This window comes from Myotis daubentonii, chromosome 19 (assembly GCF_963259705.1).
Source record: "Myotis daubentonii chromosome 19, mMyoDau2.1, whole genome shotgun sequence".
NCBI lineage: Eukaryota > Metazoa > Chordata > Mammalia > Chiroptera > Vespertilionidae > Myotis > Myotis daubentonii.
Window position 1 is genome coordinate 22,914,246 of NC_081858.1, and position 16,844 is coordinate 22,931,089.

Genomic DNA, 16,844 nt, shown 5'->3' on the forward strand with positions numbered 1-16,844 from the left:
TTCCCCTGTAAAGTGGGGTTCCTAACCCATCTACCTCGCTGAGCTTTTGCAAGGATGAAGAGCGTCTGTGTATGTCAAGGCTTCAGAACAGTCCCTGGTGTGTAGGAGGTGCTGGCCAGCTATTTGTTAAGTAAATCAAATAGCAAAACGGGAAGTAGTTAAGCTAAGGAACCGGCCTTGTGCCTTGCCAGGGAGAACCCTGTTGGGCTTGCTGATCTTGGTTGGCCTCTTGAAGGCAGTTCCAGTCCAGGTTCTGCTCATGACCTTGGTCTCCCCTTGCAGAGCATGGAGGGGGAGGATTACAACAACTCCTACGATTACCACTACGATTACGAGTACCCTGAGGATCCTGAAGCCATCCTGATTTTGGAGGAGTTTCCACCCCCGGAAGGCGGGGTGATCAGGATCTTCCTGGTGGTGGTCTACAGCGTCATCTGCTGCCTGGGCATCCTGGGCAATGGCTTGGTGATCTTCATCGCCACCTTCAAGGTGAAGAAGACGGTGAACACCATCTGGTTCGTCAACCTGGCCATCGCCGATTTCCTGTTCAACCTCTTCCTCCCCTTCCACATCGCCTATGTGGCCGCGGACTACCACTGGGTGTTCGGGACCGCCCTGTGCAAGGTCAGCAACTTCCTGCTCAACCACAACATGCACACCAGCGTCTTCCTGCTGATGGCCATCAGCTTCGATCGCTGCATCGCGGTGCTCCTCCCCGTCTGGTCCCAGAACCACCGCAGCATACGGCTGGTCTACGTGGCCTGCGTGGTCATCTGGGTCCTGGCTTCCCTCCTGAGCTTCCCTTCCCTCGTGTTCCGGGACACGGTCCTCGTGCACGGGAAGATAGCGTGCTTCAGCAACTTCAGCCTGGGAGAGGCCAACTCTTCCCTGGGGCGCGCTCGCCTCCATCCGGGCTCCGTGGGGTTCCGCTGGCACCTGGCGGTGAGCGTCATGCGCTTCCTCTGTGGCTTTCTGATCCCGGTCCTCATCATCACGGCCTGCTACGTCACCATCGTCTGCAAGCTCCGGCGCAACCGCCTGGCCAAGACCAAGAAGCCCTTCAAGATCATCCTGACCATCATCATCACCTTCTTCCTCTGCTGGTGCCCCTACCAAACCCTCTACCTCCTGGAGCTCCACCACACCTCCGTGCCTGCCTCCGTCTTCACCTTGGGCTTGCCCCTGGCCACGGTCCTCGCCATTGCCAACAGCTGCATGAACCCCATCCTGTATGCCTTCATGGGTCAGGACTTCAAGAAGTTCAGGGTAAACTTCTTCTCCCGCCTGGCCAGCGCTCTGAGTGAGGACACGGGCCAGTACCCCGACCCCAGCCACAGGAACTCGACCAGGATGTCGTCCATCAACGAGAGATCCTCGAAGAACGAGAAGGAGACCAACATGTTGTGAGCCCCGCCTGGAGACCCCGACAGACACTCCCAACCTTGGCGTCCAAGGCGCTGCCTTCCCGAGGCCGCGGCGGGAGCCTGCGCCGCGCCCACCAACGCCCGCTGCATGTCACACGGGGCGGACCAGTGTTTTGAGCCGGGTACCCAGGGCTCGGGACCCCTTTCTCCCGGTGGCATGGTGGGCATGGCATGCCCCTTGGCCCACAGCCTTGGACCAGCGTCCCACGCTCCTTGGGAGACCAGCCTTGACCAACGAAGACGACGCCAAGCACAAAAGGGAAAATTCTCCAAAGCACTGCCGTGGACCGCGATCAGCATGAGACAGGGAGACGATGCTACCTACTGTGCGCTCCCCGGAAATGACACAAACACTCTACCGGGCCCGTTCCCGGGGTGAGCGGAGGAGGGCAGAGCACGCCTCTCCCTACTTACCTATCCAGCAGCCAGACAGACGTCTCATCCCTCAAGCCACTCCTCTGGATTGGGGCGCGGGGAATGCACAGGGCACCTGGGAGAGGAAGGTGACAGATGAGCCCTGGACCGAGCATGTGTGTTCAGCTCTCCTAGGAACACAAAGAACAGGTCCGGAGGAGCCATGCGGGCTCGTGGGGGGAAGGGAAGGAGAAAGGACTTTCCATGGGCTTTGTGCTGAGCTATTTTGGGGGTGGGGGTGGTGCTAGTCCTTTCCCCCAACCCCTGTTCTCACTTTCAATTTGCTCCTGGGGGTGCTGGGTGGAGGGGTCAGCTTCATCAGCGGCCCCCACCCCCTCCCAGGGGTTCCTCTCTCCTTCCCTGATCTATGGGGTCTGGCTGGAGCCACTCAGAATGAAACACTCCGGGACAGGAGGTGAGCAAGGAGGGCCTCTCCTCTTCCTCCACGCCTTGCTAGAGACCAGTCCCAGGGCACCGGCAGGAAGCTACAGGGAGTGCCTTGTGGCTGGGGAGTGCGTCCAAGGGCCCAGTCACTGAACTTGAAGCGGAGGTTGGAGCCTGACCTTGAACTGTGTGCTCTGGGATGCAGGCCTGGGATGCAGGCCCTGGGGTACCAGAGGCACGGAGCTCCTGTGTGCAGCCCTGCAGCCTCTTCTCACCTAGGACAATGCCCTCCTGTGCCCCGGTGTCATCATCCCCCTTACACATGGCAACGCTGAGGCTCCCAGGAGGCAAGCAACTGGCCCAACAGCACACGGCTAACCAGAGTCTCTGTCTGAGCCTACAGAGAATGTATCTATTGAGAATGTTCTAGATCAGTGATGGCGACCCTATGACACGCGTGTCAGAGGTGACACGCGAACTCATTTTTTTGGTTGATTTTTCTTTGTTAAATGGCATTTAAATATATAAAATAAATATCAAAAGTATAAATCTTTGTTTTACTATGGTTGCAAATCTCAAAAAATTTCTCTATGTGACACAGCACCGGAGTTAAGTTAGGGTTTTTCAAAATGCTGACACGCCGAGCTCAAAAGGTTCGCCATCACTGTTCTAGACTATAATGATAGCCTGCATTTATTTAGCACTCCCATGATAAGCACTGTACAGGTATTGCATGTATTCCTCACAGCAGCCCCGAGTTAGGTACAATTACACGTGACTTCCCTTTTCCATGTGAAGTATCTGAGGCTCAGAGAGGTTAAGGAACTTGCCTGAGGGCGCCCAGCTGGTCTCCACCTGTGTTGGGATTTGAACCTAGGTCTCGTTTGGCTCAAATAAAGCCGCAGAGTCCTAAGGTTTTGAGAGTTGCCCTCCAGCTTCCTGGACAACCATCCACACTCACCCACTGGCTCCCCCTCCTGCACCCAGGACAGGCGGGAGGCAGCTCCTCCTGGGCCCCAGGCACTCTGGCCTCCGAGGGCTGCATTCTCTTCTCTCCCCTCCCCTCCCCTCCCAGTCCCTTCAGCCTGAAGCCAGTTCTCCGAGAGGCAGCAAGCAGCTGCGATGTCTTCCCAGCACCTGGCAAGCGCCCGAGGCCACGGCGATTTGGACTCACACCTCATTAGGAGACAAACTGTTCCTTCACTTGTCAGGTCCATTGTGCTCAGGATGAGCCAGCCCTGAGTCGATCCCACGCTGCAGCCTCCGCCTGCTTTAAGCAACCTGCCTTTGGACGGCTTGAGAGCAAAAAGGGGGGCTTTACATACTGCCCGGTGCCTCCACCGTCCCCTCCCCATCCTCACAGGTGAAGCGACTCGGGCACAAGATGGTGCGGGACGGGCTCCAGGTCCCAGAAACAGCCGCCGTCAGTCAGCCACTCGGGCCTCTGAGCCCCAGGACGGGCCGCGTGCAGGCCAGGCCGCCCCGGGGAGCCGGGAAATCATTATGTCCTTGGAAAAGCCGATGAACAGAGCAAAATCCAAACCAGCTGTTTTCCTCCTTCGGGCCCAGCCTTTTCTGCACGATCCACCTCTCCACCCATCCTCCCCCCCATCCGTGTACATAACCATCTCTGCGAGTACATATCCACCCGCCCATCCGGGCCATCACAACCTAGCCAGCACCTACTTTTTGCCAGGCCTTGCGGCAGGCACTGGGAATACAGGGTGATCCGAACATACAATCTCTGTCCTCGTCAGCTCATTCATCGGCGAGTGGGAGAGACAGCCAATCATTAAAAACAACAACAACAATTTTCTCTGAATGGAAAGCAACCTCCGTAAGTGCCACGCACACATTGGAGGGGGGTCTGACCCTGGCCAGAGGCCAAGGACACTTCCTCGGGAAGAGACGCTTGAGATGCGAAGGAGAGGTCGGCGCTGGTGTGGTGGGAGGTGCGACAGGGGGAGGGGGAAGCAGTGTGGGTGTGGAGGGAGCAGAGTGAACGTGAGGGTCTGGAAGGGGAGGTGCGGGCCACAGAGCCGGTAGACCGGTCATAGGTACACCGGACGGAGAGGAGGCAGGGCCGGACCCTGGGCCCATACAACAGCGATGTGCTCAGATCTACACATTGAAATGATGCCTCATGCCCGATGCCCAGGCCTTCTGGTTGGGAGGAGGTGGGCGGGGGGGATGAGGGGCTCCTGCAGCCTCCACATGCGTGTGATGATGCCTGGACTCTGGGAGCAAAGGTGGCCTTGAGAGAAGTGGACTGACTGACGGAGAGCGATGTTAAAGCTCCCCAGGCTTCCTCCGGGGAGTGGTTAGTGGGAAGCCAGCCCAGGGGCCGGTTCAGCCGTTCAGAGGCCTCGGAGCTGCTCTATTGACGGAACTTAATTGTAAATATTATTCAAATGCACCTCCCAACGCACAATTATATTTCTCAGGGGAGCCCTCTGAGCACACACCAAAGCCCTATAAATCACACATAGATTAACCCAGCAGGAGTGGAGGCCCATTGATGCTGCAAGTGGGGGCGGGGGCTGCGGGGAGCCTGTGCAGACAGCACTCCCAGGGCTTGGACTTGGGGTTTAACCTGGAGGTAACTGAGTTCTGTCCTGGGGGATCTTCCAGAGGTCTCCCCCCCACGCTCCCCAGGAGATGGGGACACCCCGAGGCACATCAGCCAGCTATGCCCTAGAGACATGGTCAATGGGCTGTGGGTGCGAGGCAAAGGGCGGAGGAAACACAGGCCGATAGGACATTTTCCCGTGTTCAAGGCTTCAACAACAGTAACAACAACAACAACAACAATAATAATAATAGTGGGTAATCTGAACTGAGCATGTCCAAGGCTGGGGCACCTCCAAGCACTTTCCTTTCATTTTCTCACTGAAGCCTACAGCAACCTCTGTGGTAGGTACCGTTCCTATCCCCATGTACAGATGAGGGAATGGGGGTTCAGAGAGGTGAAGGGGCTTGCCCAGCGTCACACAGCTAATAAGTGACACAGCTGGGATTCAACCCCCCAGTGTAGAGTTTGACTCTAAAGCAACTTGCAAACCTAAGCTGTCCTCTGAGCAGACTCCTCTGCGGGACGAGGAGGGCGCACGTCAAAATCTCCGGTGTCAGATTTTGAGGAGAGGCGGGAGGGGGGCGTGAGGGATTGCTCTCTCCTTTGGAAGGAGGAAGTGGTGTCTGGATGTGTTTGTCACTTCTGCACAGCCCTGGGAATCTTAGGACTTTTAGAGTTTAGGAGAGACTCTATTTCATCAAATGCATCCCTTCCCATTCACCCATTGTACAGATGGTGAAACTGAGGCCTTTTTTTTTTTTTTGCAAATAAGGTGGGGACCCCCTGCCTCACTGACTGCTGTGAGAAGAGATATGTATGAAAATGCTCATGGGAGGCACTTTTAAAGCATCATCATGCTAGAGACCTGGGCATTCACCAAGCCACCCTCTTCACGTCTTAGTTTGTGGTCAAGGTGTTTGGTGCAGATCTGCCCTGAAGGGCCCCAGCCCAGGATCTGAAGGGCCCCCAGCCCAGGATCTGGGAGTTTCCAGCAGAATTCTGGCTTGGGGGGTGGGGTGGAGATCTTGGGGAAACCTGGCACAGGGCAAAAACATGTTGTGTTTAAGTCACAAACTTCACCCTTAAAATTGTCCTGGATTTTAACAGGGGAGGGTTACTCGATATCAGGATCTAGGTGGTAGTTCCGAGTGCAACACAGCATGGCATGGCATGCCCGTGACTTTCTAGGTAAAAACCCAGTTGTCTGAACGTATAAGATGAATGCACTTCCTGCAGCAAGTTACGCCTCAATAAAAGGGTTTTTGAGAGAAAAGTCATTCATGTCTGCAGGAGTGACTCTCCCTTCCACTGGCGCTCTGCACAGAATCAGGGCAGGTTCTCTCTGATTCAAAAGAATATCACAGACGGATGAGGTCCTTGCAGGGTCCATCCAAGAGCCTCAGGAAGGACTGAGCCCTCCCGGGGGTCCCCCAACCCTGTCCCCCAACTCAAAGGGCCTTAGATGGTTATGACACAGAATCAACATGGGCTCAGGAGTCAGACCGCCGGGGCTCGAATCCCAGCTCCACCATTTCCATCAGCTCAGAGTTAGGGCTAGAATTAGTCTCTATGACCTTGGCAAGCTACTCAACTTCTCCAAAGCCTCAGCTTCCTCACCTGTGAAATGGGTACAATAAGAATTAGCTGCTCACAGGGTTGCTGGGAGGATTAAATGAGATGCCACGTGTAAGCATTTAGCAGATGCTGGGCTCACGCGCGCCACCCTCTTTCATCTACACGGGTCTCCTTGGTCTCCCCATATCCAGGCTTGCCCCCTACAACCCTCTCTCCACGAAGCAGCCCGAGGGGGCTTCCATCACGGAGTACAACCATCCAACTCCAGGACTGCTCCCTCCGTCCTCACCTCCTGCTGCTCTGCAGCCCGCCTGCCTCTCAGAAACAAGCAGCTCAACAGCAGCAACACGAATGCACCCGAGCATGGGCTGTTCCCTCTGTTCCCGGCCACTGTGTGCACGACCCGTTCCTCCTCCTCCTCCAGGTCTCAGCTCACCTGTCACCTCCTCAGAGAGGTCCCTCTTCACCTGTCCCCCACTTTCAGTCGGCCCCACCCCCATCCACTGCCTATTAGATAAAAATGTTTTATTTTCATGACAGTACTTCGTGCCGGTCTGGAAGCTGCCTGCCCCCTACGGGGTGTGAGCTCTATCAAGGGCAGGGGCCATGTCGGTCTTGCTCGGCTCTGTATCCCCAGCACCCAGAGCAGTGCATACACAGGAAAGGTGCTCGTACTGTTTTTGTTGAATGAATGAATGAATGAATGACCATAGGCTGCTGTTATTTGTGTCATCATCACCATGGAGTTTCATGACAATCACTATTCTGATACACCATTGGTAAAGCATATTCGCATTTTTTCCCATATCGATGAAGCTTGGGAAGGGTGGGGTTATCCCCATTTCACAGACATGGAAACTGAGGCCCTCAGTCGCTTAGTCAGAACTGGAGAAGCCAGAGTTCTTTCCCTTGGACCATCAGGAGCAGTCACACACAGCAGTCTCACACGAAGGAGATTTCTGTTAATTACACACCAAGGAGGTTTCTCCTCCCTCGGCCTTTTCTTTCCCCTTTGTCTTAATAATGGCAGCCTGAAAATAAAGCAATCAGATGCCTCCCTCCCCCGTCTCCACCCCTCCTCCTATTGTTTTGTAATTCTCTTCTGGCCCAGGGCTCTATCAAGGATTTGGCTGGTACAACTGTGAAGGCCACAGGCTTCCTGTGTTTATCCTTCCACTTTGAAATCGTGGATGGAGCAATCCGCTGGGCGCCAGGTCTGGGTCGGGAACTGGGCGAAGCGACGGCAGAAAGCACAGCCAGATACCTGACCCCAGGTGTCCCTGGAGCCCAGGCGCCTGGCCCTGGGAGAGGCGGAACTCAGGATTTTCTTTTCCGTGTTTCCATCATGCAGATGTTGGGTGCCCATAGAGCAAACATCTGGATGATTGAATGAGTTTCTGGCGTCGGTCGTGCCTCCCGGATGCTGGTGCCAAGCAGCTGGGACACATACAGGAAGGTGGGAAAGGGGGCTCCCAGCCTTGGCTGGTGGCTGGGAATAGCCTGTGAGCCCCTGGTTATGGCAGGCAATTTATTATTATTTAAAACATTTTTTATTGATTTAATAGAGAGGAAGGGAGAGGGAGAGAGGGATAGAAACATCAATGGTGAGAGAATCATTGATCGGCCGCCTCCTGCATGGCCCCCACTGGGGATGGAGCCCGCGCAACCTGGACATGTGCCCTGACTGGGAATCAAACTGTGACCTCCTGGTTCATAGGTTGTTCAACCGCTGAGCCACGCCAGCCGGGCATGGCAGGCAGTTTACAATGCCCAGGGCACCGCCCAGGCTCCACTGCCTGACTGGGAAGGAGTGACTGGCGATGGGATTTCAGGCAGGGTGACAGGCAGCCAGTTTCACATCTATCACCCCATTTCATCCTCGCTGGAAACCTGAAGGGTAGACCCAACTTAATTTTAGAGATGGAGACGTTGAAGCTCAAAGGGGTCAAGTGAGTTTCCCGGACCATACAGCTATCCACCTGTTGATTTTTGTTGAGCACCTACTGTGCGCCAGTCACTGTGCGAGGCTCTGGGGGAATACAACAGCTGTCGCCATCCTTACTTTCATACATCTTTCAAGGTATTAGTGCGTGGCAGAGCTGGGATTTGAACCCACCTCTGTATAGCTTTGTGGCTTTTACTCTTTCCCTCGATATTCTGCTTCCTGAGTTAGAGAAGTTAGTACAGAACAGAGAAAGGCTTTCTGCGTAAAGCCACGGATCTCTCGGGAGTTGGAGAGCAAAGACTCACATCTCGGCTGGAGCTGCTGAATTAAGCTCGATTCTGGGAGCCAGGATGCATCCCCGAGTCCCCCAAATAGGAGAGTGATCTGATCCAAAGCTCCTCCCTCCTTTGAAAGAGCAGCAGGGTGGGCGATGGCGCGGCTTTACCCACAAGAACCGCACGCCAACGAGGGGTTGCAGACACCGAGGCAGGTGGAAGGAACAGACCGGGGTGGGGGGTGGGGGGCGGGGGGGGGTGGTGGAGCGGTGTCCCCTGGTCCCCTTCAGGTTCATCGAAGGGACCATTGCAGCTGTTGGAATCTGAGATGTCACCCCTTTCTGCTTCCCGAGGGTAAGCCTGGTCCCGGCCCCCTGACCACAGCACCTTCAAGGACAAAGATGGCTCTATGGAAACAGCTTGCTCGTTCTTAACATGCCAGGTGACAAGGTTCTTAGGGTCGGCTGAGCTGAGGATCCCTGATGGGAAACCAGTCCCGTCAGAGGTGAGCCAGGGCCAGAACCCAGATGCCCCTACGCCCAGTCCCGTTGTTCCCCATCAATTCCCAGCAGCAGCCCCGTCGTTTCCTCACATGCTGACTCAGACACATCCATCCACGGAACCTTGAGAAGCAGGGAAACAGAAAACCAGCGCCACTTCCAAGGCCGGGAATATAAATGAAACGAATAAAAGTCCTTCTTATCCACGCTCTTTAGACCCACAGCTTGAAACACACCAAGCAAACGTCCAAAGAAACAAGAGGACTTCTTTCCATCAGGACGCATTTGGCTTCAAGTAACAGAAGCCTCCACTCCCAATGGCTGAAGCAGGGAGGAAGGTGCCTTCCTTCCCTACCAGGAACACCTGGAGTTTGGGAATTCAGCAGCTGTGCCCCGACCGGGATTCGAACCAGCGACCTTTGGGTTCATGGGCCGACTCTCAACTGCGGAGCCACATGGGCTGGGCTGTTGTACTGTTTTGCTCACCCCCCCCCCCCCGCCCCGTTTACTGTAGCAACAAAACTGCATTTGCTGTTATCTCTGGGGGCCGTGCCTAAGCCAGGTCATTGATTCAGGAGGCTGCACCAACCTGCCTAAATTATGCATTGGAGCTGCACACGGAATGCTGGCTACAGTTTGGGTGTGTTAAGAAAATGTAATTTCTTTGTCTGTAGCTGACCTGGTCTTGTCTATGACATCCCTCTCAACCCCTCCCACACCACCATGCATTGGCAACAAAACAGCACAGAAACCAAAACAATTAGGCGTTATCCATGTTATGGGTTGCGTGGTGTCCCCCCAGATCCATAGCTTCACGTCCGGACCCCCAGGACCTCTGATTGGGACCTGCCTTACAGAGGTCATCAGGTTACAATCGGGTCTTAGGTTGGGTCCTAATCCAATATGACTGGTGTCCGTATAAAAAGAGGAAACGAACACAGACACGCACAAGGAAAGAGGAGGCAGAGAGAGACAGGGAGAAGGGAGGCCTGAGCCAGCCTCCCCTCGAAGGAACGACCCTGCTGGCACCTTGACCTTGGACTTGCAGCCTCCAGACCCGAGACATTTCTGTTGTTTAAGCCGCCCCCCCCCCCACCCCACCCCCGTGTGTGGTATTTTGTTACAGCAGCGCTGCCACGCTAATCTAACCCGTTTCACCATTTTAGTCCAAGTGTCTGTTTTGCAGGTTCCTGGGCTAAGGCTCCCCTCGGTCAACACACTCACCCTCTCCAAGACACTGCGGGCCCTGCTTCTCTCCTGGTGGTTTTGGACGCTGGAGGGTGGGGCTTGGTCTGAGGGTCTCGGGCTGGGGGAGGAGTCTGGAGGTGCCGAGAGCCCTCTGCCCTCCCTCCCTGGTCCTGCGTGAGTGGGAAACCATGGAAAGTGGACTTCACTCTGGGCCTGGCTGCTCCCAAAGGTAACCTGCCCCCCTGCACCCCGGCTGCCCTCTTCTCAGCGAGAATTGGGGGGAGGCACCCCAGCTTGTCTGAAGGTCACCCGTTCCCGTCCCATGGCTGCCCTTCGGGCTTTCACCCACGTCCAGCTCCGTCACGGGATCTCTGTAACCTGAGGGGGTCACATCCCCCTTCTGGGCCTCGACCTTCCCTTCTGAAACATAGGAAGGGTTTTGACAAGAGAGCTTGTCAGACGTGAGCACAAGACAAGTACCCACCTGATGCCAAGTGTGTCGATCGCACATCATCTCACTGACTCCTTCCCGAGCCTTGGGAGGCGGCCATGGCCGTGTCTTAAGGATGTGGGGATTCAGGTGTGTGTGTTTCCAGAGCCTTCCGCTCAGCCAGATGACCTCTAAGGGCCCTTTAAGCTCTGACATCCCAAGATTCAGGGATTAGACCAGCGGTTCTCCACCTGTGGGTCACGACCCCTTTGGCGGTCGAACGACCCTTTCACAGGGGTCACCTAAGACCATCCTGCATATCAGATATTTACATGACGATTCATAACAGTAGCAACATTACAGTTATGAAGTAGCAATGAAAATAATTTTATGGTTGTGGGTCACAACATGAGGAACTGTATTTAAAGGGCCAGAAGGTTGAGAACCACTGGATTAGACAGATCAGGGTGCAAATCCTGCCTCGGCTGCTTCCTCAGCCTGTGACCTTCTGGGCAAGTTGCTTCACCTCTCTGAGCCTCGGTTCCTTCATCTGCAAAATGGGTCCAATCACGCGCACCTTGTGTAGTTACTGAGATAACTAAATGCTATACCACAGGCGTGGCACAGGGCAAATGTGCCTCTTTGTGCCCTTTTCCTACCCACACTCCGAATGCTGTGCGAGGAGCCAGCCAAGGGAGACCAGGTCTCTCCCCTCCGCAGCAAACCCTGCCCTCCCCACCTCCCCGCTGCCCTGCGCCACCAAACTCCAGCCGCAGCAGCTGCGTTTAATTGGATTTAACTTAATAGTTTTATCGGATGCCTTTGGTTCAGGGGACGAAGAGGCCTCTGGGTAATTCGCACGTTTTTTTTTTCACAAACCAAATAAAGAGCTGCTAACCATAAACAAGTCCGTTTTAATTGGATTAAGGGGAGGCTTGGCTTGGGGACTTTAAACCGTGGAGGAGCTGGAGCAAAAAGGGCTCTTGGAGGTTTCAGATTTTCTGCTTCCTTGGACCCCAGAGCCCTTGACACCAGGTGCTGGCTTCCTTCCAGAAGATTCCGGTTCCCAGTGCCCCAGTGGAGCAGAGGAGAGCTCGGATGAAACATTCGTAAACTGATAAGCGCACGGGCTCTGGAGCCAGCCAGGCTGCCTGGGTTCGAATCCTACTTCCGCCTTCTATTCCCTTTGGTCAAGTGATTTTTACCTCCTCGAGCCTCAGTTTCCCCATCTGGAAAATGCCATAGGGCTGCTGGGAGGATTAATTTAGCTCATCAAGTGTTTGGCAGAGGGCCCTTGCCGGTTCAGTTCTTGATTAACGCCAGCTCGTCTTTATTTATCATAGTCATTGATTTTCCTCCCAGCAAGTTCTTCCCATCATCAGCGCCCCAGGCTCTCCCCATAAGACGAAGGGTTTGTGCCATTCGTTTCCCAGGTTCCCTCTGGCTACAATTTCCTGGCTCTGAGGTCTCAACCCCAGACCGCACAAGTCTCTCCCTGCAGCCACCCTTCCAGCCCATGCGACACCCCTTTTCTCAAAATAGAAAAGGCGCCCCTTCCTCCCGTCGCTTCAATGTCATTTTCCTGAAAGATGTCAGTGGCTGTTGAGGGCTCTGTTCCTGGTTTGCAGAGGGCCGCCTTCTTGCTGTGTCCTCACAGGGTGCAAAGAGAGATCTAGTGCCTGTTCCTTTTTTATAAGGCCCGGCCCTCACGACCTAATGGAATCCTCCTCACTTCTGAAGGCCTGCTTACCCCCAACACCAGCACCCTGGGGGGTGGGGCTTCAACATACGGATTTGGGAGGCCGAGAGCCTTTAGTTCATAGCAATCCTTGATCCCGTACTTTAGCCAAGGGCAGACAGGTCCCAGAGTTATTGCAAATGGAATTTCTCATTTGCGAAATCTTCCAAAACAGCATTAATGCTAATAGTAACGATAATAAAGATAATACCTTTGCTCTTTCCCTCCTTGTGTACATGGTGACTGTGCCCAGCACAACCACCCCAGTCGTTCTATTCCGTGATAATCTCCATTTTAGAGACAGGAAAGTAAAGCTCAGAGACGTTTGGCTGCTGGCCCCTGATCACACAGCTGAGCCCAAATGTAAGTCAGGTTAGTCAATGCGTGAGGAGCTCCCTGACCCATTCCCACCCATTTCACAGAAGGAATGAATGAATGAAGCAATGAATGAGCAGCTCCTCTTTCATTACATTACATCAGGGTTTGTCAGCATTGGCCCTACAAATATTTGGGGTCAGATTCTTCATATATATATATATATTGATTTCAGAGAGGAAGGGAGAGGGAGAGAGAAACATCAATGACGAGAAAGAACCATTGATTGGCTGCCTCCTGCATGCCCCCTACTGGGGATTGAGCCCACAACTCGGGCATGTGCCCTTGACCGGAATTGAACCTGGGACCCTTCAGTCCGCAGACCGACGCTCTATCCACTGAGCCAAACCAGCTAGAGCATGGGGTCATATTATTCTTCATTGTGGCTGGTTGATATGTGCTTTATAGAATGTTGAGCACTATCCTAGGTGTCTCCCTAATAAATGCAATAGCATCTCTCCCTCTCCCAGTTGTGAAACCCAAAAACTATCTATCTCCAGACATTGTTAAATATCCCTGGTGCATAATCCCCCCACCATAATTGAGAACCACTGTTTTAGAGATTAGGGTTTCATATTCGGTTTTGATTGAAGATAGGGTTCCGCTGCCCTGCTTTGGAAATGGCTAGATCGGATGATTTTTAATTCCCTGCGTTTGGTCCTGAGGGTTCTCCATGCTGCCTGTAGCTACATGCAGGACTCTGTGTGGGGGGGGTGTACGTGTATGCTCACATCTTCCTGGGGAGATGATGCGTGGTTTTCATGCGATTTGCAAGCTGCTCTGAGAAGCCCTTTCTGCAGTCCCTTCCTAGTCTGACGATTGGCACTTCGAGGGTTTGAGACCCTCTTTCTCTTTTGTTCTGCCCCCCGCCCCTCAAATTTCCCTCCACCAGCGTCATCATAAAAGGGTCTCAGGCCATCGTTTCTTCTCCAGCACAGTCTCTCTTGGGGCTGAAGCTGTCACCTTGCTTCCATCAGTTGGGAGGGGCAGCAGCGGAGGCAAAAAGGAGAGAATTTCTGGAGAATCACTGAGCTGTGCAGAGTATGAGATTATTGCTTGGCAGTTGCCATGGGAACCTATAAACCAACTTTGCCGCTCAGAACCCAAAGTCATCTGGGGCTCCGGCTCGCAGCCTGCTGCATGAGTGATGGCCTTGCCTCTCTCTCCTTTCACCCCACCCTTGGGTCCTCGGCCCCACCAAGGCCAGCTGCCTTCATGTCGCTTTGCCAGACCCATCCCTCCCTTCTTGGCTCTGGGCTCATGCCTCCCCCTGGGATGCAGTATGGTGTTTAGACATAGGGACTGAGGCTTGGCTGCCTGAGTTCAAAGCCCAGTTTTATCATTCCCCGCTGTGTGACACTGAGTGAGTTACTTAACCTCTCTGAGCCTTGATTTCCCCGACTGTAAAATGGGGAGACGTAGTGTCCCGGTCTCCCAGTGATGTGATACACAGGAAGTGGCTAGCATAGCGCCCAGTGTGTAATTAGTACTCAATACACATTAGCTGCTATCATCCCTGTGCGTGGTTTTACATTCCCCCTTCTTTTTGGCCGTTGTCTGGCCAGGTGGATCCTTCTATCCATTCACCCCAAAGTTCGTGAGAGCTGAGAGATTGGTGGATGGTGTTAAATGCAATTGATGTATTCATCCTTTGATTGGCTAAATATCTGCTCATCCCCTAGTCTGTGCCAGGAAATCCAAAGGTGAAGTCCCTGACAGAGTTCATGCCCTGGTCACACACACACACACACACACCCCACATGGCTAAAGTGATCAGACAATGGCCATGTCCAGAGCTGTGATAGCAGAGGTTAGAGAAGTCGCTGAATTTGGTTCTTGGGTCAGGCAGGGGCGGCTGCCTGGAAGAGGAAGAGCTGGGTCTCAAGAGGGCAGAGATATCAGCCAGAACAAAGCTTTCCAGGTGGAGGGGACACTGTGCCTAGAGCCACAGAAAAGATAAGAAATGGCACAGTGTGTGCCTGTGTGCTTTGGGCAGCTGTGTGCTGGTAAATACTTAACAACCGGCTCTCCCCCGCACCCCCCAAAAGAACACCCCAAACCAAAACTAAAAATCCTGACTTTGTTGCATTTGCCATTTTCCCTGGTGTAAATATTCTCACTGTGGCCAATTTCAAGCTATCAATGTGATGTAACTGAGTGTGAACTGGAGAGAATATGTGCATCATTGGCTCTTGAGAGCCCGTATCAGTGGGCCACACCACACCACTCATGGAGTTTGAGGATTCAAGTGGGGGGGAGGTATGTGGGGCAGGAGAAAACCCAGTTCAGCAGTACTGAGAGAAAATTCCAGACAGTGTGGGGCATGACTCAAGCCTGCTTCAGCTGATGACTGGTCGCTTTTCTCTGAACACCTTTCATATTCCTGATTCACTGATTCAGGAAATCAGCAAGCATTTCCTGAGCACCTACTATGTGCCAGGTGCTGTGCTAGGGCCAGGGATGCATGGATCATAATGCATGGAAGGCCAGGGATGCATGGAGGATATTGATGATCCTTTGTGGGTGTCTGCTGTCCTGGTGCCTGGACACGGGCCAGTAGTTTCCAACAAGGCAACTGGGAACACAACTTTGCCTCCCACAGGCCCACAGCATCCCTCCCACTGATGCCTGGCTTTTGTGAAAACCTGCTTCAGAAGGTCTGGGATAAGGGTTGGGCATTCTCAGTTTTGGAGGCCCAGGTAACTATGGTTACAGGTTGGGTACCTGCCCCTCCCTCCAGTCCCTCACTGTAGGACACACACGTCTTGTCCCCACCAAGATCAACAGTCTTTCTCACTTCTGGTGACTGTGCACTCCCCATCATTGTTTAGTAAATGACTCAGGATACACAGAAACCGTTTTGTTGGAACACACTCTATTCCATAATGACTGTTCAGTTCAATTAGCTCTCAGCGGCCTGAAAGGCAGGCGCGGGGCCCGCTCGGATGTCTCCCCACCTTCGTTTGAAATTGGATTTAAGGCGGCGGGTACTGGGGGTGGGTGAGGGGATGAATATTTTATCACCTCTTCCTCCTCGATGTTCCGCCTGTTTCTTCTCATTTCCATGTTTCTCCCCCTGTGCGTTGGCGGATCACAGACTGTAAATTTGAGGGGAAATTGTCAACGTGCAAACGTGATAAATAAACATGTTGCTTTCGCGAGGACGATGCGATGATCACCCAGATTTACAGCCCCCCTCGCCGCCGGTGTGTTGCATTTTGGGAGAAGCTGAGCGAGGTTTTCGTTTTTTGTGGGTTCCCCTGACCAACTTTCTGCCCTTCGCCCCCATCACCCCCCCCCCCCAGTCACTTAAATATCAGCCTGAAAGACAGGGGAGCAATTCGTCTCCCTGGAAGTGATGCATCTTGACAGGTGTTTACTTTGGGGACATTATTTATAGCTGCAAAAGCGATCCTATGTGGGGTGCTTTTGTCTCCTCCCTCCCCATTTGCTGTTTCTCTGAGATTGAACGTATCTTTATTTTCCCAGTGGGAAAAAGTACCGGAAAAGTGCTTTAACCCTCCCCCCCCCCACCCCGCCCACCTCTCCACATTTTCTACCCTGTTCTGTCTCTGTCTTTGGGACAGGCTCTGGGGTGTTGGTTTGAAACCAAGGGTCCTCCCCTGAGCAAATGGATCACCGTCTCTGTGCCTCTCACGGCCCTAGGGCCGCTCTTGCTCTCCCGCGCTCCTCGTCACGAATTTATAGGGAGAACTGAACGCGATATTGCTGTGTCTGTCTCCACCTCCCCCCCACCCCCCACGCCCCCAACTAGATGGTGAACTCCAGGGGACAGGGAGTGACGTCAGCTCACAGCCATTCCCCTCCCTTCCTGCTGTCAGCCCAAGGACCTCCTCCCAGGAGCTGCCCAGGAAGAATCGTGGGGGCCTCTCGGCCTTGTCACTTCCCCCTGCCCACATCCGGTCTGTCACCAAGCCCTGTGGCTTCCTCCTTCCTCTTTCTCCACCTGATATGCCTCGCTCTGACCCCACACCCCACTTCCCCCCCAACCTCTCCGATTTCT

The 16,844-nt window shown here is 53.9% G+C and overlaps 1 protein-coding gene across 5 annotated transcripts in view; it reads left to right on the forward strand.

Moving 5' to 3' along the window:
• The window catches only part of CMKLR1 (chemerin chemokine-like receptor 1), a 29,950-nt gene extending 26,805 nt beyond the window's left edge, over positions 1-3,145 (forward strand). For all 5 annotated transcript variants that reach the window (XM_059677202.1, XM_059677203.1, XM_059677207.1 and 2 more), the window contains exon 3: positions 283-3,145. In XM_059677202.1, the coding sequence (XP_059533185.1) occupies positions 286-1,407 (1,122 nt within the window). In that variant the 5' untranslated portion in view covers positions 283-285 and the 3' untranslated portion in view covers positions 1,408-3,145. The remainder of the gene's footprint in view (positions 1-282) is intronic.
• The last annotated feature ends 13,699 nt before the right edge of the window (positions 3,146-16,844 follow it).